Source organism: Sceloporus occidentalis, unplaced genomic scaffold (assembly GCF_023333645.1).
Source record: "Sceloporus occidentalis isolate IW3139 unplaced genomic scaffold, rSceOcc1.0.p SCAF_3, whole genome shotgun sequence".
NCBI lineage: Eukaryota > Metazoa > Chordata > Lepidosauria > Squamata > Phrynosomatidae > Sceloporus > Sceloporus occidentalis.
This window is the reverse complement of record NW_028316983.1, coordinates 129,325,298-129,346,911: the sequence shown is the minus strand read 5'-3', so window position 1 is coordinate 129,346,911 and position 21,614 is coordinate 129,325,298. Positions and strand designations below refer to the sequence as shown.

General features: G+C 38.5%; 1 protein-coding gene across 7 annotated transcripts in view; it reads left to right on the top strand.

The window, feature by feature from the left end:
• The window catches only part of LOC149316768 (protocadherin beta-16-like), a 139,513-nt gene that overhangs the window by 70,796 nt on the left and 47,103 nt on the right, over positions 1-21,614 (top strand). The window contains exon 1 of one of the 7 annotated variants that reach the window (XM_089516227.1): positions 460-3,216. The exons of 5 other annotated variants lie outside the window; for them this stretch is intronic. In XM_089516227.1, the coding sequence (XP_089372353.1) occupies positions 796-3,216 (2,421 nt within the window). In that variant the 5' untranslated portion in view covers positions 460-795. Of the gene's footprint in view, positions 1-459; positions 3,217-18,503; positions 21,098-21,614 lie in introns of those variants that run through there. One more of the 7 variants, XM_089516225.1, reaches the window with a different exon arrangement.

Here is a 21,614-nt window from a genome sequence, read left to right as displayed (position 1 = left end):
ACTTTGGTGATCCTCTTCTATGTTACAGATAGGGACTCTTCAGACAATTAACTGCCTGTACCATTGAGACAAAACTGTCCTTTGTGCTAAACATCACTGACAACAATTATTACCAGATTGTGACAGCTTTTGGCGTGAAAGCAAGTGTCTAACATCACTATCATGCCTTATGATATGCAGTTACGGGAAAACAATAGACCATGCCTGCTAATGAGCTCAGTCCAAAAGGTTGAACTGGACAAATTTTTTTGTAGAGAAAGTGAGGAATGGACCTGCATCATCATATATCTCAATAACTTATGAAAGTGGAAAGTTGTATGCCTTAAATTGTACAGACTGAGATGAAAAAACAAGATTTCTATGTATATCTCAGAATAGGTTTGGTTCTATTCAGCTCAAAGGTTATTATCAAAGTTAATATCTGCTCATAAGACAATTTCTAGTACAAAAAAGCTATTTTGGAATTATGCTTAAATAGAAATATACAACCCTAGTGGTTGTAGATGCATTCAGCCACAGGGTGGCAATATAGGCAAACCTATAACTGTAAATGCAGATTTTGTGTGTGTGTGTGTGTATAAAGAAATTCACAGCAAGCTGTGGGCAGACCTGTATATGAAGCAAGACAGCCAGCTTTTGTCTGTGATAAAAATATAACATTCAGTGGACCACTCCAATTAACAGAACAATATTAATTCTTCTGTCAGTTGATGGATGACAGTCAAAGGCTCTATATTTGGAAAAGAAACTGAAAAGGAAAAAAAAGAGAGAGATTGAGAGAGAGAGATCTAAACCATGAAGGATTCCTTCAGGATCAAAGAAGGTCTGTATCTCTTATTTTTGTTCTCTGTGACTGATATACTGTGTGTTTCTATACATTATTCTGTGCCTGAAGAAAAGAAAAGTGGGTCTCTGGTGGCTAATGTTTTGAAGAATCTAAAACTGGGAATTGGGGAGCTCTCTGCTCGCAGAGCCCAGCTAGTATCCAAAAGCTCTAAACAGTATTTCCTACTTGATAACCATTCTGGGAATCTCCTCATAAATGAGAAAATAGACAGAGAGGCTTTGTGTGGACAGACTGAACCTTGCTTACTTCTTTCTCAAATTGTGCTTCAGAATCCTCTGAAGATCTATAATATTGAAATAAAGATAGAAGATGTAAATGACAATGCTCCTAAATTCTCAAAAGATGACTTCCGGTTAGAAATTCCTGAGAATGTTCCCCCAAATACAAGATTTCCCTTGGAATCAGCCCAAGATGAGGACCTGGGAGAAAACAGCATCCAAAACTACACCCTCAGCCCTAATGAGCATTTCTGCCTGAGTGTGGAAAACAATATTGATGGAAACAAGTATGTGGAGCTTATCCTGGAAAAACCTCTAGACAGGGAGAAAGAAGCACACTTTGGGTTGACACTTATGGCTGTGGATGGAGGGGTACCACAAAGAACGGGCACAATTCAAATTAATATTAATATTCTGGACAATAATGACAACTTCCCTCAATTTATTCAGTCTGAATACAAAGTAAAGTTAAAAGAAAATAGTCCTCGAGATACTCTTGTCTCCAAAGTGGAAGCCAGAGATTTGGATTTTGGTTCAAATGCTCACATCACGTACTCTTTCCATCGAGCACCTGGAAAAATATATAATTTGTTTCATTTGAGTGAAATGACTGGAGAAATCACTGTTTTGGGTGAAATTGATTATGAAAAAGAAACCAGCTATGACATGATCATCAAAGCAACTGATGGAGGAGGCCTTTCTGGGCATTGCAAAGTCCTGGTAGAGGTTGAAGACATGAATGACAATGCTCCTGAGATGTCAGTCATATCGAACAACAGCCCTTTGCCAGAGGATTCTCCCCTGGAGACACTTGTTGTCCTCTTCAGTATCACTGATAAAGACTCTGGAGAAAATGGCAAAACTCTCTGTTCTGTGGATATGAACCTGCCCTTTGTATTAAAAATGACTGGGAACCATTTTTACCAGCTTGTGATTCAAAGTCCCCTGGATAGAGAACGGATCCCTGAGTATAATGTCACCATCACAGTCATGGACAGGGGCTCTCCTAAGCTCACTTCAACAAGAATTATTCACATTCAGATCTCAGATGTCAATGACAATCCCCCAGTATTTAAAAACACATTGTTTGAAATGCAGATACAGGAAAATAATATTCCAGGACTGCTAATTGGCTCAGTTAGTGCTGTTGATCTAGATGTGGAGCAGAATGCCAAACTGTCCTACTCTGTTTTATCCGGGGAAGTTGGTGGTGGCCCTGTGGCTTCTTACATCTCTATCAACTCTGAAACTGGAAATATGTATGTCCTTCGATCCCTGGACTATGAGGAGATAAAAGATTTCAAAGCCACTGTGAGAGCAACTGATAGTGGTATTCCTTCACTGAGCTCAGATGTGATTGTTCATGTCACAGTCACAGATGAAAATGACAACACTCCCTTCTTCTTGTATCCCCTTCAGAACAGTACATCACCCTGCAATGAGCTGCTCCCCAAGATGGCTGAGGCTGGGTATCTGGTCACCAAAGTGGTGGCTGTGGATGGAGATTCTGGTCAAAACTCTTGGCTCTCCTATGAACTGCTGAAAGCCACTGACCCTGGCCTTTTCAACATAGGAGCCCAGAATGGAGAAGTGAAAACCAGGAGACCACTAACTGAACGAGACACAAGCAAACAGAAGCTTGTTATTGCTGTTAAAGATAACGGTGTCCCTCCTCAGACCAGCACTGCAACACTCAGTGTACTATTGGTGGATGGTTTTTCTGATCCTTATCTGAAGGTGGTGGATGTGCATCAACAGAAGGATGAAGATGAGGGAACTTTGACTATGTATTTGGTGATCTGCCTGGCATCTGTCTCTTTTGTGTTTCTGCTTTGTATTGTTTCCTTTGTTGCTATCAAAATGTGCACAAGAGATCCCAGAGGCAGTTTTATTGCTGCCCCTCCTCACTTTCCCCCTGCCAGACCTGATATCCCAGAGAACTGTACGGATTCCCAGAGTGGGTCACTTTCCAGGAATTATCAGTATGATGTTTGCTTAACCGGTGGATCCTTAAGCAGTGAGTTCAGATTTCTCCGACCTCTCATTCCTGTTTTTTCTGTGGCGGACCCACACATGCCTGTGAACCACAAGACCTCTTCTGGTTCCCAAGAAGTTCCTGAGTGTTTGGATGACAATAAATCAAGAGAGCAGGTGAAGTAATGGTTTTGTGTTTTTTCAAAAATTAATATATGGCAAGTAGCCATATGTCATTGGGAGTCAATTTTCCTTGGTCAACAGTCATGTTTGATATTTCTTTCTTCCCTATTATTATCTTATCAATTATATCTATATCTATATCTGTATCTATATTACTAAAAGAACAACAGACATTTTAAAAATGTGAAAATGGAAAGCAACTCAGAGTAGCCTTGACAGCTTTTGACAGACTAGAGTGGTTGGCACCTTATCCTGCACCTCATACTGCAAAGATAAATCTACATAGATGTTGGAGTTGCAGACTACTGATGTCTTTGTATAGGTCTATTGATGTCTTTGTATAGGTTTCATAATAGCTTCCTTAGTGAAGGTGGCATCTACTAGTACTAGACTGGGTCCAACCTTTTAAAGAATCTGCCACCAGAACAAAAGCCTCCCAGAATGTTTAACAACTTAGGGTGTGTTCATTATGTTTGTGATACAGGCACATAAGATATTAGCAAAACAGAAGCTACATTGATTCAATTTCTCCTGTGATTTCTCCCTGCCAAATATTAACTACCGTATATACTCGATTATAAGTCAACCTCATGTATAAGTCAAGGGCAGGTTTTGGGGCCAGAGTTATGAATTTTGCCATGACCCATGGATAAATTGTGGGTAAAACTTGGAAGCTCCTTCAGTGTGTGTATGTGTGTACATAGCAAGAGAGATTCTAACTGAGGCTTTTTGTTTCGACACTGGTTTCAGACGGCCAGTGTGGATGGAAGAGGGTCTCTGTTAGTTTATTTAAAAGCAATTAATCACTCAGGACTCTTTCTGCTTGGTGCAAGAGAAAAATAATCTGTTTTCCACCGCATGGGGAAATCTGAATGCACTGTTATTACATTATTATACTGAACCGTTAACTAAGTTGATCTGGGATTTTGGCATCAATTTTTAGGCACAATTTTTTAGACTTATAGATGAGTATATACAGTACTTTTAATATACTAATATAATAGGGAAAAACCTTCAAAGAAGAGGGAAAATTCTGTCTTTATCCCTTTTCAAGGCTCACACCAAACCTTGGGTGCATTCCTGCAGTGATGACAAAAAAGATACTGGCTAACCAAGGCTCAGCACTGAGAATGAACTGTTTTACTTTACTTAGATTTGTGATAGCCAGACCATTATTGTAGAACTGTTACTGATTGCTTTGCCATGATTGTCTTTAAACTGTTCCTGATGTATCTTCTGTTTCTTCTTGCTGGGTTTTGTTTATCCCTGGTGGCTAAGACTCTTGGATTGTTTGACTTTGTTTGTTGCACCAGGTCAAGATCAATTTTATTTACGGTCTTTGGCCAGAGTAGATTCCCCAGGTGTCCCTTTCTGTTCTTCCAGAATCTAACAGGCATGCCCTTCCTAAGTTATACTAAGTAGCTTATTCTTTAGTCCATTCTTCACAGGCTTTGGCCTGGAAAATAGGACAGGCATTATACAAGGGAAGAGGGAGCAGCTATGACTTATTTGCTAACTGGCTTTCAGACTGGCAATATAGCAGGTGGAAACAATGGAAAGAAGAAGGTGCCCAAACAACAGCAATACTGTCTATAAGAAGGGATTCCATAAGATATCTTTCCCAAGGATCTGGTAAAAATAGAAGCCATCAAGGTAGAGTTGCTTCATAGATTCTGGTATGTTTACAACTGTTAGATTTCTAAACATTACACCTTCTTCCCTTAAGCCACACATGACATTTTTGCCCTAGTTGTAACATTATGAATTAGCTCCTGGGTCAAAAAGGTTTTTTTTAATTTCAACTCTTTTCTGAACTCTCTGTGTGTGTTTCTCCATCTGTATATACAAAGAGATTCTTTTTTCAAAAAAATTACTGGATTTTTAAATGTGATATTAAAAAGAAAGAAGAAGAAAGAGGGGAAATAGCTAGGATATGGGCATAAGTTAGGCATATATATTTATATAAACTGATCATATCTCCAAAAGGAATTTTTTTTTGAGTTGATATCTATAAAATAAATATTTATGGATAGCTGAAGCAGTGAGATCTTTTGACCATAGGTAGTGAACTTTTATCTTTCCAGCCTTGGTGTATAAGTCTTTAGCATCAGTAAGGGCATGAGACACAGAAATATAATGAAAGGAATGTATATGGTACAAATGCTGAAGATTTTTCCAGTACAAAATTGATGTAAGACATTACCCCTAAAAGGGTAATCACTGAACATGCCTACAACACATGGCAGATGGAAAACTTTTTGGATTACATCACTAGTGTTTAATTAGAATACAGTTTGTTTCTGAACAGTGCAGTGGCGTCCGACATACCCTAAGCATCATTTTTTCCCCTGAACCTTAGTTTTAAATCTCAATAAGTTTTAGATATTTAAGCTAGGACAGCTTTCCATTGGTTAATTTGGATAGCACACTCTAGCCCTACATTCCACTCAATTCTAATTTCATTAGCAACAGTTTTGGTACACAGATAGGTGGCTGAAAAAGGCTGAAAAAGGAAAGAAGTTTTGATTTAGACTGAGCAGTTTATCTAATATAAAAACCCCACAGTCTATCCATTTGTTCCATAAGAAATACAGTCTCACAATCTTCAGTTTAGGATAGTCTCATAGAGTTAGTTTTGCATGGCTATATTGGAAATGACCAGAAATTGTAGGCCAAGCCAACCTGGCAGAACAAGTCACAAGACGTACTTTTGTCCTGAAGTGAACCAAATGTAAAGTAGTCCATCCAAAGAAGAGGTTCCAAATATGTTGATTTGAAGATTGCCAAAGGAGTGTCTGAATTGGTTCATATGTGCCAAATGTTTTACAGGTCAGGAGTTATACCTTATGATAGAAACTCAGATCTGGAAAATTAAATTCTCCTGAAATTGACAGTTGCATCTTTTAGAGTGAGAAATTAAGTGTTGAAGATGACTATCAATTTCCTAACTAGTGTATTAATATTCTTAAAATAAACCCGAGGAATATACAGTGCGATCGCTCATGGAACCTAACAGTATTTGCAGAGTATATGCATCTTAAGTATGCTAATCAGATAAAGATCAACTTTGTAAAGATTGGGATGGAGAGGTTTATGTAAGAGGAAACTACAAAGAAAAATGGTTGCCATTGTTATTCAAAAGAACATTCTGTTTTCTGTGATTTACACGGTTGTAGATAGGGGTGATTGCTTTCTTGTAGCTACTGGATGATTGATTTCTTAGATCAATGTTTTCTTACATTATGTGTTAAACTTCAAATATAACCACCAAATTAGTTAATTTCTATAGTCAAAGTATGGATTCTCCCATCTTTTGCAAATGTCTAATTAAACAGGCCATTATGATTATTGGAGATTTTCATGATATCCTTGATCCAATCTTATCTTGCCCCCACCTCTATAAACTCAATTCCTTGTACTGTGCTGTGATTAAGAGTTACATATCTGAATTAGGATTGTTAGATGTCTGGCATGTTTTGCATCCTGCAAAAAGTGTATACCTTTTCCCATCTGTACATCAAAATGGTTTTCATTTAGATAGTGAAGTAATGTGTAAGACATCAGAAAATGATCTATTTTCTGATGCCTTATACATTACTTCAGTATTTCACATCATTCTATATCTATAAGATAGAGACATAGAGACAATTATTTGAAAGGTTGTAATAATACTTATCTGGTAATGAAGTTTCCTGATTTTCATCTCTTACTGAGATGTGTGCAGAGCGTATACAAGAAGGAAGATTACAGCATATTCTTCTCATAAGAACCTCAGAACTCAAAAGAATTTGAATGTACAATGATAGCTTTATTGAGCCAATGTGCAACTTTCTCATCACCATAAACTGCAACATGCCAAGTATGACTTGAACAACCTATTGCCAACTGAAAGAGAAATTGTTTTAATATGCTTGTATAAATGGTACTGGTCTAAGGGAGAGGTGTGGCTATATATTAGCAAATAGATGAAAACAGCTGAACACTCCAGTTTCATGATTAAATGATCACAGAATAATCCTTGCACAACACTGAAAAAAAATCAGTCTGGAATATCAAAAAATTATTCAACACTGTATGCAAAATGATCTAGATTTAAAGGCCTTTCTGTCTAGTTCACCCCTGCTACAGTTGGATCCACAACACAGATAGATAGATAGATAGATAGATAGATAGATAGATAGATAGATAGATAATCTGGCACCATCCTTGTGAATAAGAAATATTAAAACAATATTTCCATGAGTAGCAAAAAAGCCCCAGGGTCAGACAGCTTTCTTATGGTATGACACATGCTCACACCTATAGGTTTCCAGACTTTTCTGTTTGTATTAAAATATTTTTGAGTCAGGCTTCTTTGCAACTTTCTTTTAGGAAACCCTTATCTCTTTTATTCCTAAACCAGGCAATGTCATAATAAGTATGTAACGTATAGACCCATGTCTTTACTAAAGCTTAATTCTAAAATATTAGCTGCAGTGTTAGAAAATGGACTACAGAATATTATAAAAATATTAATCTAACCAGCCTTGGTACATTTTGTTTGTGATAGACAGGGAACAATTTGAAAGTTGTTAAATTTTATTCTTTTAAATACTAGAAGACTGCACTCGACTATCATTATTTCACTTGAACTAAAAAAGTTTTTTTACATAATTAGCTGGCAGCTTATTTTTTAGGACTCTAAAGAGATTTGGGTTTCCATCCAAATGTATGAAATATTTTACCTCTATTCTAAGTCAAGAGTGATCACAAATGAGATACTTTCAAACTTTTTTTCTCCTAAAGAAGGGAACATGACAGGGATGTCTTCTTTCTCTCTTAATATGTAATTTCTTTTTAGAGTGTTTGCTATGTCAAATTTGACAAAATCTGACTATCTCTAGGTTTACACATAGAATACACGGCTATAAGGCCGTGTTGTATGTTAATATTTTGTTGTTTATTTCAAGACTGGAACCTTCTTTGTCAGAATTGATAGAATTAAATCAATTCTGTTAACTGAGCTTGATCAGATGTTAATAATTGTGAATAATGCTTTAACTATTACACATTCTCACTGTGTAAGGAGATTACTGCTTTTAAACCAGGAGAACACTAGGAAGGAAGTGGCTTTGGCAATACCGATTGCACGAGAGTGAAATGCCTATTTTTTCCTTTTTCTTCTGTGTCTATTTCAGTCTAACTCCTTACTTTGATTTTTTTTATCCATGCCTAGAGCAATATAATAAAGATTTGCTATGTAGTATTGTTTCAATCTAGTGAGATATTTTTAACATAACAGATGAAAATTTCTTTATGTTCTAACTTCTATGAATGAAGTTAACCTAAGAATTTTTATTCTCAAGGACCAGCATTTATGACACTCTGGCCTTCAAGAAAAGGTTCATACAATCCAAGCCGAGTTATTTTAGAATTTATAAAATTACATGAGCATGCCCTTTCTCAAGTAAAAATATAATACACTTGGTAACTAAGGATTTGCTGCCTTTTCAAGACATTCAAACTCTGTAGCCTGTAGTAGCAACTAATGGTTGGAAGAAGGTGCCATATGGGTGTGTTGTGTCTATCTGTGAATATGATGGTTCCCTTGTTCCCAAAGTATATCAGCACAGTTCAAATCTGGTGATCTAGGTGTATGTTCTGGTCAAAGATTCTGGTCAGAACGTTTGCATTTCTATCAACTGTTGAAGGCTATAGTTGATAGAAATTCATCTGCCAAGATGGATAAAAATCCAAAGAGGAAAGGTAAAGTGATAGATTGGGGACTGGGGGAGTCTCCAGTGTTTTTGCCTTTCCGGAAAACTGCATATTAGAACATGTCTTCAGTATCAAAGCACCGGTGTCAATGGGGAAGGGGTTTCACATACAGGGGATTGTAGTTTTTTGTGGCACAAGAGCTCTCTGTCAGAGATGGCAAAATGTCTCACAGAACTGCATTTCCCAGAATTCCATAGCTTTGAGCCATGGCAGTTAAAAGGGTGTCATACTTTATTATTTCTGCAGTGTGGATGCAGCCAAAGGTAGGCAATAGATTGTGCACAAGCAATCTCATATGTGGGAGCCTTCTGGAAATGGGGAAATTTATCATGTGTACTGTTTTTTGAAAACTGGATATTTAAAGATATCTTTGCAGAAACATCAGTTTAACTGTCATATTACCAGCTCACACATATACTGTTCAGACACTTATTTCAGCCTTTTGTACATGCTTGACAATCAGAATGCAAGGCCTGCCACACTTAACAGACCTGGAAACTAAAAGGGTAAGAATAAGTGTAATGACAGGGAAGCTTGGAACAAAAAAGTCCTTGGCTCCTTTCAGATTTAAAATCATCCACAAACTTTTCCAGAATATGCTAGCAAATTTCTAGAAACAAATAGCCTGTTAGGAATACTGGATTAATGAGATAAATCTGATCACTCTGGGGTAAGGTTGATGTATACTAAGGCACTTTTCATAGAAAAATCCTTGTGATTGTAGCTGCTTTCAGCCACATGGTGGCAATACAGGCAAAGACATAACTGGAAATTGAGAATTTTATGTATAAAGAAAATCACAGGAAGCTGTGGATAGAACAGTAAATGAAACAAGACAGACAGCTTTTGTTTCTGCTGGGAAGATAGCATTCAGTAGACCACTCCAATTATCAGAACAATATTAATGTCTCCATCAGTTGATGGGTGAGAATCAGAAGCTTTAGGTTTGGACCAGAAATTGAAAAGAAAAAGGAGAGAGACTATTCTGAACCATGGAAGATTGCTTCAGGAACAAACAAGGTCTGTATCTCTTACTCTTGTTCTCTGTAACTGATATACTGTGTGTCTCAATTCAGTATTCTGTGCCTGAAGAGAAGAAAAGGGGGGCTCTGGTGGCTAATGTGCTGAAGGATCTGAAACTGGGAATTGGGGAGCTCTCTGCTCGCAGAGCCCAGCTTGTTTCCAAAAGCTCTAAGCAGTATTTCCATTTTGATACCCAGTCTGGGAATCTGCTCATAAATGAGAAAATAGACCGAGAGGCTTTGTGTGGCAAGACTGAACCATGTTTACTTCCATCTCAAATTGTGCTCCAAAACCCTCTGAAGATCTATAGTGTTGAAACAAAGGTGGAAGATGTAAATGACAATGCTCCCAAATTCTCTAAAAAAGAATTCCAGTTAGAAATTCCTGAGAATGTTCCCCCAAATACAAGATTTCCCTTGGAATCTGCCCAAGATGAAGACCTGGGAGAAAATAGCATCCAAAACTACACCCTGAGTCCCAATGAACATTTCCGTTTAGGTGTGGAAAACAACATTGATGGAAGCAAGTATGTGGATCTCATTCTGGAGAAACCACTAGACAGGGAAAAACAGCCACATTTTGGCCTGATACTTACAGCTGTGGATGGTGGGGTACCCCAGAGAACAGGAACAGTTCAAATAAATATTAATATCTTAGATATCAATGATAATTCCCCTCAGTTTACACAATCAGAATACAAAGTTAGATTAATGGAAAACAGTCTTCGTGATACTCTCGTGTCCAAAGTGGAAGCCAGAGATCTGGATTTTGGTTCAAATGCTCAGATCACCTACTCTTTCCATCGAGTCTCTAAACTGATAAATAATTTGTTTCATTTGAATGAAATGACTGGAGAAATCACTGTTTTGGGAGAAATTGATTATGAAAAAGAAACCAGTTATGAAATGAACATCAGAGCAACTGATGGAGGGGGCCTTTCTGGGCACTGCAAAGTCTCGGTAGAGGTTGAAGACATGAATGACAATGCTCCAGAAGTCTCAGTCATCTCCACCAACAGTCCTTTGCCAGAGGATTCTCCCCTGGAGACACTTGTTGCCCTGTTCAGTGTCACAGATGAAGATTCTGGAGAAAATGGCAAAACTCTCTGTTCTGTGGATATGAACCTCCCTTTTGTATTAAAAGGTACCACAAATAATTTTTATCAGCTTGTGATCCAAAGTTCCCTTGACAGAGAAAGTGTTCCTGAATATAATGTCACTATCACAGCCATAGACTGGGGCTCTCCTAGGCTGACCTCAAAAACAGTTATTCATGTGCAGATCTCCGATGTCAATGACAATGCACCAGTATTTGTAAAGTCTTTATTTGAGATGCAGATAAAAGAAAATAATATTCCAGGACTGTTAATTGGCTCCATCCATGCTATTGATCTAGATATGAGGCAGAATGCCAAACTGATCTATTCACTTTTGCCTGAGCAGTTTGGTGATGGCGTTGCAGCCTCTTACATCTCCATCAACTCTGAAACTGGAAACATGTATGCACTCAGATCTTTGGACTATGAACAGATAAAAGATTTCAAAATCACAGTGAGAGCAACTGATGGTGGTACTCCTCCTCTGAGCTCAGATGTGACTGTCCGAGTTGTTGTCATGGATGAAAATGACAATGCTCCCTTCTTCCTCTATCCCCTTCAGAACAGCACATCGCCCTGCAATGAGCTGCTCCCCAAGATGGCAGAGGCTGGATATCTGGTCACCAAAGTGGTGACTGTGGATGGAGATTCTGGTCAGAACTCTTGGCTTTCCTATGAACTGCTGAAGGCCACAGACCCTGGTCTTTTCAGTATAGGAGCCCAGAATGGAGAAGTGAAAACCAGGAGACCACTAACCGAACGAGACACAAGCAAACAGAGGCTTATTATTGCTGTCAGAGACAATGGTGTTCCTCCTCAGACCAGCACCGCAACACTCAATGTACTTCTAGTGGATGGCTTTTCCGATCCTTATCTGAAGGTGGTGGATGTCCGTCAACAGGTCCATGAAGATGAGGGAGCCTTAACAATGTATTTGGTGATCTGCTTGGCATCTGTCTCTTTTGTGTTTCTACTTTGCATTATTTCCTTTTTTGTCATGAAGATGTGCAAGAAAGACTCTGGGAGCACTTTTATTGCTGCCCCTCCTCACTTTCCTCCGTCCAGACCTGACATCCCAGAGAACTGTACCGATTCTCAGAGTGGGTCACTTACCAGGAATTATCAGTATGATGTTTGCTTAACTGGAGGATCTTTAAGCAGTGAGTTCAGATTTCTTCGGCCTCTCATTCCTGTTTTTTCGGTGGCGGACCCAAATATCCTTGTGAACCATAACACTTCTTCGGCTTCTCAAGACCAACCTGAACATTTGGAAGACAGTAAATCAAAGGAACAGGTGAGAGAATGCTATCCTTCTTTTGAAAAAATAACCTATACATCAAATACCTGTGTCTCTGGAAGTGTGACCAGTCACATTTGATATTTGTTTCAACTTATTTACTGTTTTCAGTGAAATATATCGTGGCTAGAGAGTACCTATTCTTTTCAAGCAGATGTGGGAAATTGAGATTTCCCTGTATTTAATTGCTGTCTGATCTCTGTATTAATGTTTTTTTTGTGTGTGTTTTGCTTCACCACCCCCAAAATTTTACTGACACAAACCTTAATGCATTAAATCACAATTTACCACATAGTGTATTGTGTGTGGTAAATAACAACTTTTTCATGTGCACCAATGGAGCATGTGATAGACCCATAAACCTCACACCTGCATATGTAAATATCTGTATAGAATACCAGATTGGATCAGAGCTACTAGACACATGCTTGTAATAAATGTCACATCTTTGAATTAATTAGTTTAAAATTAATCCATTATACATAATCATAAACATCCAAATATGTTAATTTTTGTTGTAACAATGACATTTAGAGCATGATTAATTTATTTTTACTTTAATTTGGAAAACATTATAGGCATTTAACCTTTTTAAAGTAATATACATTTATTAGAGTAGTAACACCTGACTGATGTGCTACTACTACTGATTAAAGTACTAAACAAATCTGTAATTTTGATTTTCTAAAAATAATAATTATTATTAAACTTTATTTCTAGAGTACTGTAATTATACACAGCGCTGTACAAAGTCGGTAAAATTAAGGAGTATATAAATGTTAACAAAATTATTTTTAACCAAAATCAACACACTGTGTTAGCTCCAGTGTTTGCAAATCCTGATTTTTTTTCATTGAATTTCTTACAAAAACACATAACAAATATACAAACACAAAAAACATTTCTCTAATGCATATTATGTTTAATTTATAAACCATCATAGTGTTATTAAATTGTTGTGTTGTTTTTTCCTCTACACACATTTTCCTTGGTTTGTTATTATATTTCTTTATCTGTTTATATTATTTATTTATTTGTTTATTTCTTTTTAAATTTTGTTTGTTTGTTTTTTCCTACTTGCCCATTTTAATTATTTTGCCACATTTTTGAGACATCTGCTCTAAGACTTTTTCCCAGTCTTCCATATATTTATTTTATTTTACCCTTTGTAAGCTTCAGGTTAATTTGTCCATTTCTATTATATCTAATAGTTTCAATACCCATTCTTCCATTGGGGGGTGATTAATCTTTTTTCCATGATCTGGCATACACCATTCTTGCAGCTGTTAGCATATAGAATATGATTTTTCCACATTTTCTCTCTATATCATCATCTAACATATTTAATACAAAGACTTCTAATTTAAGCTTTATATTTATTTGTAGTATTTTCTTTATTGTGGTACAAATTTCTGTCCAGATTTCTTTTGCTTCTGTACAGGTCAACCAAAGATGGTATAATGTGCCTTTTTCTCCTCCACATTTCCAACATTTGTTGTTGTGATTTCAGGGCTCAGTCCTCCCCCCCCCCCCCCACATGTTTTATATCTGCATCAAACTGTTGGGAGAATTTACTCAGTTCTAATGTCCATTATAATAATAATAATTTGTTTTATTTATATACTGCTATTCCAAAGATCATAGCGGTGAACAGCAAGTAAGCTAATTTGCCCCCAACAGTCTGGGTACTCATTTTAGCGACCTCGGAAGGATGCAAGCCTGAGTCGAGCTTGGGCCCTTTTGCTGGTCTTGAACTCGCAACCTTGTGGTTTTGAGTGAATGGCTGCCCATCCCTATCTCTACATGGGGCTGTCTTTGGGTGTTTAAAATGCAACAGCCAGGCTGCTGACAATAATTCCTTTGTTGAAACAGTTTCACTGTGCACCACTATGGGCTCATTCCCACTTGCAGTTTAAACCAGTTCCCGATTCTCCCACGCTCCGTGTTGGAAATCGATTCCAAAAGGTCCCTCGTTCCCACTATCAAAGCGGATATTTTTCTTACCCCGGTGTAATCATTTTTTTTTTTTTGGCATGGTTGTTGTCCCAACTAGTTGCGCTGCTTCAAATCGGCTCTGGGTGAGGAGGAAGCCAGGGACGGAGGGAGAAGGAGCCAGCTGGGGACAGAAGGAGGAAGCTGGAGACAGCAGGTGGAAGCTGGGGATAGAAGGAGAAGGAGCCAGCCAGGGACAGAAGGAGGAAACCAGGGAATGGAGGGAGAAGGAGCCGGCTGGGGACAGAAGAAGAAACTGGGGAAGGAGGGAGAAGCTGGGGAATGAGGCAGGAGGATGAAGGGGGGGACAATGGGTTTTTTTAAAGTAAAATTGATAGAATATTTGATTGATTGATTGATTGATTGATCAGGGGGTAATTTTCTCTCACTTACCACCATGACAGTTTCTGCAGTACACCTATGTTATGGAAGTTCACTACATTTGACGCACTCCCCCCTTACCAGTTATACTTGTTTGAACCATTCACCATTTCTATTTGAAATACTGCCTGTATCTAAAATAACAGCTGAAATGCAAGTAATCCCCCAATTAATTACCAAAATCAATTGAAAATTATTCAGCAATCACCATGCTAAAATGCAGGGTAATTCAATGTCAACATGATAGCCTTGATCTGAAACTCTGTTTCTAGAATGGTCAGCCCCTTTATCTGTATATAGCAGACATAAATCCTCATAATTTTAATACTGCAGATCATTGGAACCTCAGTATAGTTTATCGCCTTCATTCATTAATGAAGCTAATGTTTGCTAGTTCCAGGCTGAAGTAATTGGCCAAGCCTTTCTTTAATGGCTACCAAAACACCTCTGAATATTTCTCATTTTGCCACGCATCATTTTTGTGCCACTGACAAGTAATACATAGTATAACAGTGCATCTTGACTCCATCGCTTCTGTTATTAGCTTCCCTGCCATTCATTAACTAAAACTATTAGCATATAGGAAAATAATTACTGAAAAAGCAGGGGAAAGATTATTTCTTATTTCCTTCCGAGACTCGATAGTCCACATCCAACTCTGATGAGATTTCTGGTATCAGTGACATATAGCTTGCTGGCTAACCAATGCTAAGCGTTGAGAGCTCTCTGACTTTACTTGGGCTTGTGAGAGCCAATTTGCTTGTGGATTTCTTAATGACGCTTTGCTGTGAGTCATCATGGACTGTATCTTGTATCTTGTGGTTCCTGTTGTCTGGTTCTTGCTTATGTCTGTTGGCTCTTGGTTTGTTTGGATTGTTTGACTTTGGCTTTTGGAGCCAAAGTACATTTTGGAAAGTAGTGCAACCTGTCTGATGTTCTAATAAGTAGTTTACTCTCTGACCATTCCCCAATAGTCTGTGACTGAGCAGTAAGACAGATATTGAAAAGAAAAGAAAGAGCAGGCTTTAGACTAGCAAAATAGCAAATGGAAACAATGAAAAGGAGAAATAGCAGCAGAAGGGTAACATGAGTACTGTCTATGGTAGGGGATCGATTAATGGAAGGGGGGTTTATTTAAGATGTCTTGCCCATGACCATGTAGAAACTGAGACATCAATGTGGAGTTGCTGAGCAGATTCTGGTATGTTATAACTGCTAGGGAAAATATGTAGATTTCTAAACATTTATACCTTTCTATGTGTAAATCACTCATCACATTTTTTATTTATTTATAACATTATGAAATGGAAGTCCAGTTCAAAACCCAAAATATCTTGGATCGACCTCTTCCCTGAACTATGTTTGTAGGCATGTGCATACCTGTATATATGAACACAAGGAGATTCTCTCACAGATATTCATAAGCCATCCAGGAATGTTGTCGCAGACATACATTCCCATTCACTCACAGCTGGCTTTGAAGATAAAGGTTGAATTTGCAACCTGGGACATTGCAATTTTTTTTCTTTGTTTATAAATATAAAATCTTAAGATATTTCTATGTAGACCTATAACAGAAAGACACATGAGGACATTTTAGGTGTCTAGAAAAGATAAATATAGTCACCCCTCCTAACGTGCGTCTATAGGGCTTGAATAAAAATGAACCTCTATTTTCATGGGGGGAGGGCTTCCAGAACTGATCCCCCACAAAAATGGAGGGCCAACATTTCAGGAAGAATTCAGGTCTTACTATCTAAGAAAGAGATGCTTAGTGCTCCATATTTCATCCTCCTACTTTATTCTGACCCTCTTAGGCAAAGGTCTTTGTTTTTCTTAACTGAGGGTAGATTTGGCAGCAATCTTTGTGTACAATAGCCCCAGGTACATTTTTAGATCACTTTGTGCTCTGCCAATGATCAAGTTCTTCCAAATATACAAAACTTCTACCCTTGTTATTCCTCATTTATGTCTTGCAAGAGGCTCTTGGTTGTGCTAGATCAATTTGTTAAACTTCTCTTTGAACCACTTGTGTCATTCCACTTGGCCACTTCTTCTATAAAGCTGTCTTCTTCCAGCCTGGAGCTTTGTGCATTTAGCACTTTGTGCACTTAGCCACCTTGAGTCCCTGTATTGGGAGAAAGGTGGGGTATAAGATGATGATGATGATGATGATGATGATGATGATGATGATGATGATTCCCCTATCTGATGAGACACATTGATAAGATGGTCTTCAGACTAGATATATTTTTTCTACTAAGGATTGTGACAGACTTTCACCTCTCCCAGGACATTGTTCTCCCTTTCTTCTTTCCCACTCCTTCTACTCACCTGGAGTTTTCCCCACATTGCCTGGATGTTTGGAGAGGACTAGCATTATATGTCAAAAGACTTCCAAAAGATGCCTACCTTGGTTTCAGGACCTGAGAAAGACAACCCTATCTCACCACAGACATTTGCAAAATGCATGATCTGGGTCATCACATAATTATACAGGCTTTGTAACATCTCCTTGTAATAGTGTGTTAGAAGTAATTTTACCAGGGTAATGGCTACATCCACTGAAGGGTGTGCCCTTGCTAGAACTGTGTTGTGCTGCAACTTGTTTGACACCTTTGATGTTTTTTCTGGGTACAAAGAAGCATTCTGACACAGATTTTAGCAGGACAAGTCTGTCTACAGAAAAGAAATACAGGTTGCTTACTTGTAACTGATCTTTGAGTGGTCATTTGTGTAATCACACACCCCACCTTTTCCCGCTTGCTGGCACATCTTGATAATTTTCTGTGTTGGATGGACTGCAACTGAGAAAATGGCTGTTAGACCATGCAATGGGGAGAAAGGGCAAAGCTATGACCTTAGCTAGCTAGAAGATTTCAAAGAGTGGCTTTGTGGATGTGCAGACTAAATATATGTGAATGCACAGATGCCCATTCAAAGAACCTGAATCATAGATAGACAACCTCTCCCCCTCCCCCCCAATATATATTATTCCTCTGGTATCTAATACTGGAGAGATTTGCACTATGCCACAACATACAGAAAAAGTCTGAATAGCTACTGTGGGGAGATAGCCAAAGAAATGGTTCCTAAAAGATTTGAAAATAGGTCGCAACTAGGAGCTATCTGCCAAGAAAGCTGAACTAGATTTTAAGGGAAGGCCCTGCACTGTCTTATGTCTCCATCACCTCTGAAATTGAGAATCTGTATGACATCTGGTCTCTAGATTTTAAGAAATTAAAAACATTTCATGTCACCAGCCAAGCTGTGGATAAATGTTCTCCATTGAGATCACAGTCTGAATCCATAAAATGAATGAAAATGACAATGACCCTTCATCCTCTACCCATTTCTGAACTTCCCCTTCAAATGACTTGATACTCAGGAGAGCAGAGGCTGGTTACAGTGGTAATGGACAGAGAAATATAATTATTTTTTACTTAACATATTGGGGCCAAAGGTTTTGATTCCTTTCCCAGGAATACATGGAGGCATGTATTCATAAACTTTTCTATACTTTTCTTGGCAAGTTTAACTACTAATATTCTATAATAGTTGGAAAAAACAGATAATCTAAGCCCTTTGAGTCACTAGACTGCTGTACAAAGAGAAATAAAAAATGCTTGTGGTTGCAAGTGCATTCAGCCACATGGTGGCAATATAGGCAAAGATATAACTGGAAAACCAGAATGTTCATATGTGAAGAAAAAATGCACAGGAAGCTGTGAGCTGTTTCTGAAGCAAGACGGCTAGCTTTTGTCTCTGGTGAAAAGATAATATTCAGTGCACCACCCTAATTACCAGAACAAAAATTAATTTATGCAACAGTTTTTGACAGGGTAACAGTCAAAGCCTCTATACTTGGATTAGAAACTGAAAAGAGAAAGGAAAGAGCATTCTGAACCATGGAACATTGCTTCAGGAACAAGCAAGGTCTGTATCTCTTACTCTTGGTCTCTGTAACTGATATATTGTGTGTCTCAATTCAGTATTCTGTGCCTGAAGAGAAGAAAAGGGGGGATCTGGTGGCTAATGTGTTGAAGGATCTGAAACTGGGAATTGGGGAACTCTCTGCTCGCAGAGCCCAGCTACTGTCCAAAAGCTCTAAGCAGTATTTCCATCTTGATACCCATTCTGGGGATGTGCTCATAAATGAGAAAATAGACCGAGAGACTTTATGTGGCCAGGCAGAACCTTGCTTGCTTCTTTCCCAAATTGTGCTCCAAAACCCTCTGAAGATCTACAGTATTGAAATGAAGGTGGAAGATGTAAATGACAATGCTCCTAGATTCTCTAAGAAAGAATTTCAGTTAAATGTTCCTGAGAATGTCCTCCCAAATACAAGATTCCCTCTGGTATCTGCCCAAGATGAGGATCTGGGAGAAAACAGTATCCAAAACTACACCCTCAGCCCCAATGAACATTTCTGTTTGGATGTGGAAATCAAGAAGGATGGAAGGAAATATGTGGATCTCATACTGGAGAAATCTTTAGATAGGGAAAGAGAGCCATTTTTTGTACTGACACTTACAGCTGTGGATGGCGGGGTACCACAGAGAACAGGAACAGTTCAAATAAACATTGAAATTTTAGACAATAATGATAACTTCCCTCAGTTCACTCAATCAGAATACAAAGTTAGATTAATAGAAAATAGTCTTCGTGATACTCTTGTGTGCAAAGTAGAAGCCAGAGATTTGGATTTTGGTTCAAATGCTCAGATCACCTACTCCTTCCATCAAGTGTCTGAAAAAATACCAAATTTGTTTCATTTGAATGAAATGACTGGGGAAATCACTGTTTTGGGAGAAATTGATTATGAAAAAGAAACCAGTTATGATATGAGCATCAAAGCAACTGATGGAGGTGGCCTTTCTGGACACTGCAATGTTCTGGTAGAGATTGAGGACATGAATGACAATGCCCCTGAAATCTCAATCATATCAATCAACAGCCCTTTGCCAGAGGACTCCCCCCTGGACACACTTGTTGTCCTCTTCAGTGTCACAGATGAAGACTCTGGAGACAATGGAAAACCCCTCTGTTCTGTGGATATGAACCTGCCCTTTGTATTACAAGTTACTGTTAACAACTTTTACCAGCTTGTGGTCCAAAGTTTTCTGGATAGAGAGAAAGTTGCTGAGTATAATGTCACCATCACAGTCATAGACCAGGGATCACCGAGGCTCACTTCAACTAGAATTATTCATGTTGACATTTCTGACATCAATGACAATGCTCCAGTATTTGTGAAATCTTTTTGTGAAATGCAGATTCAAGAAAATAATATTCCAGGATTACTAATTGGTTCCATCCATGCTGTTGATTTGGACATAGAGCAGAATGCAAAACTAACTTACTCCCTTTTGCCTGGCAATGTTAGTGGTGGCCTTGGAGCTCCTTATATCTCTATCAACTCTGAAACAGGAAATATATATGCACTCAGATCTCTGGACTATGAGCAGATAAAAGACTTCAAAGCCACAGTGAGGGCAACTGACAGTGGCACTCCTCCTCTGAGCTCAGATGTGATAGTTCATGTCATTGTCATAGATGAAAACGACAACACTCCTTTCTTCCTGTATCCCCTTCAGAACAGCACTTTCCCTTGCAATGAACTGCTCCCTAAGATGGCTGAAGCTGGGTATCTGGTCACCAAAGTGGTAGCTGTGGATGGTGATTCTGGTCAGAACTCTTGGCTGTCCTATGAACTGCTGAAGGCCACAGACCCTGGTCTTTTCATCATAGGAGGCCAGAATGGAGAAGTAAAAACCAGGAGACCACTAACTGAGCGAGACACGAGCAAACAGAAGCTTGTTATTGCAGTCAGAGACAATGGTGTCCCTCCTCAAACCAGCACTGCAACACTCAATGTACTTCTAGTGGATGGCTTTTCTGATCCTTATCTGAAGGTGGTGGATGTCCGTCCACAGGAGCATGAAGATGAAGGAACTTTGACCATGTATTTGGTGATCTGCCTGGCATCTGTCTCTTTTGTGTTTCTACTTTGCATTGCTTCCTTTGTTGCTATCAAAATGTGCAAGAACAACCCCGGAGGCAGTTTCATTGCCGCCCCTCCTCACTTTCCCCCTTCCAGACCTGATATCCCAGAAAACTGCACTGATTCTCAGAGTGGGTCACTTTCCAGGAATTATCAGTATGATGTTTGCTTAACTGGTGGATCTTTAAGCAGTGAGTTCAGATTTCTTCGGCCTCTCATTCCTGTTTTTTCTGTGGCGGATCCAAATATGATTGTGAATAGGAAGACCACATCTCATTCTCAAGACCTTCCTGATTGCTTGGATGACAATAAACCAAAGGAAGAGGTGAGACAATAATATCTTTATTTTAAAAATTATTCCACAGTGCACGTAACTCTGTCATTGTCATGCTTTCCCCATAATGCTTGGTGATGTTTGATATTGGTTACTTTCTTTTTCATCCCTGTTATTTCTCTTTGTGTGTAATATGGTTAGTGACCTTTTTGGATCTCCGAGGCATGTCTGATGGGTTCTATAGATCACTCATTGGTGTGTACTGGCATCCATTCATTCTCAAATAGAAACACACATTCTTGCCTATTTACCTTCCTCAGTATATTCATCTTTATATACATTTCCTGCTCACTCATAGAAATACACATACACTTCCACCCCTTCCCTAGAGTTCACTGTACAGCTAGGTAGTTTTAAACAAAGGTCTAGGGATCCTGACAGTGTGTAGAAGTGCAAGGTAGACTATGCAAGAGTACTGTCTTCTTTGAAATACAGTGTGCCTCTTTTTTACGCCATGTTCACATCAGCACTCCACTTGAGCACCCTTAAGACTTGGAATCTCATGATA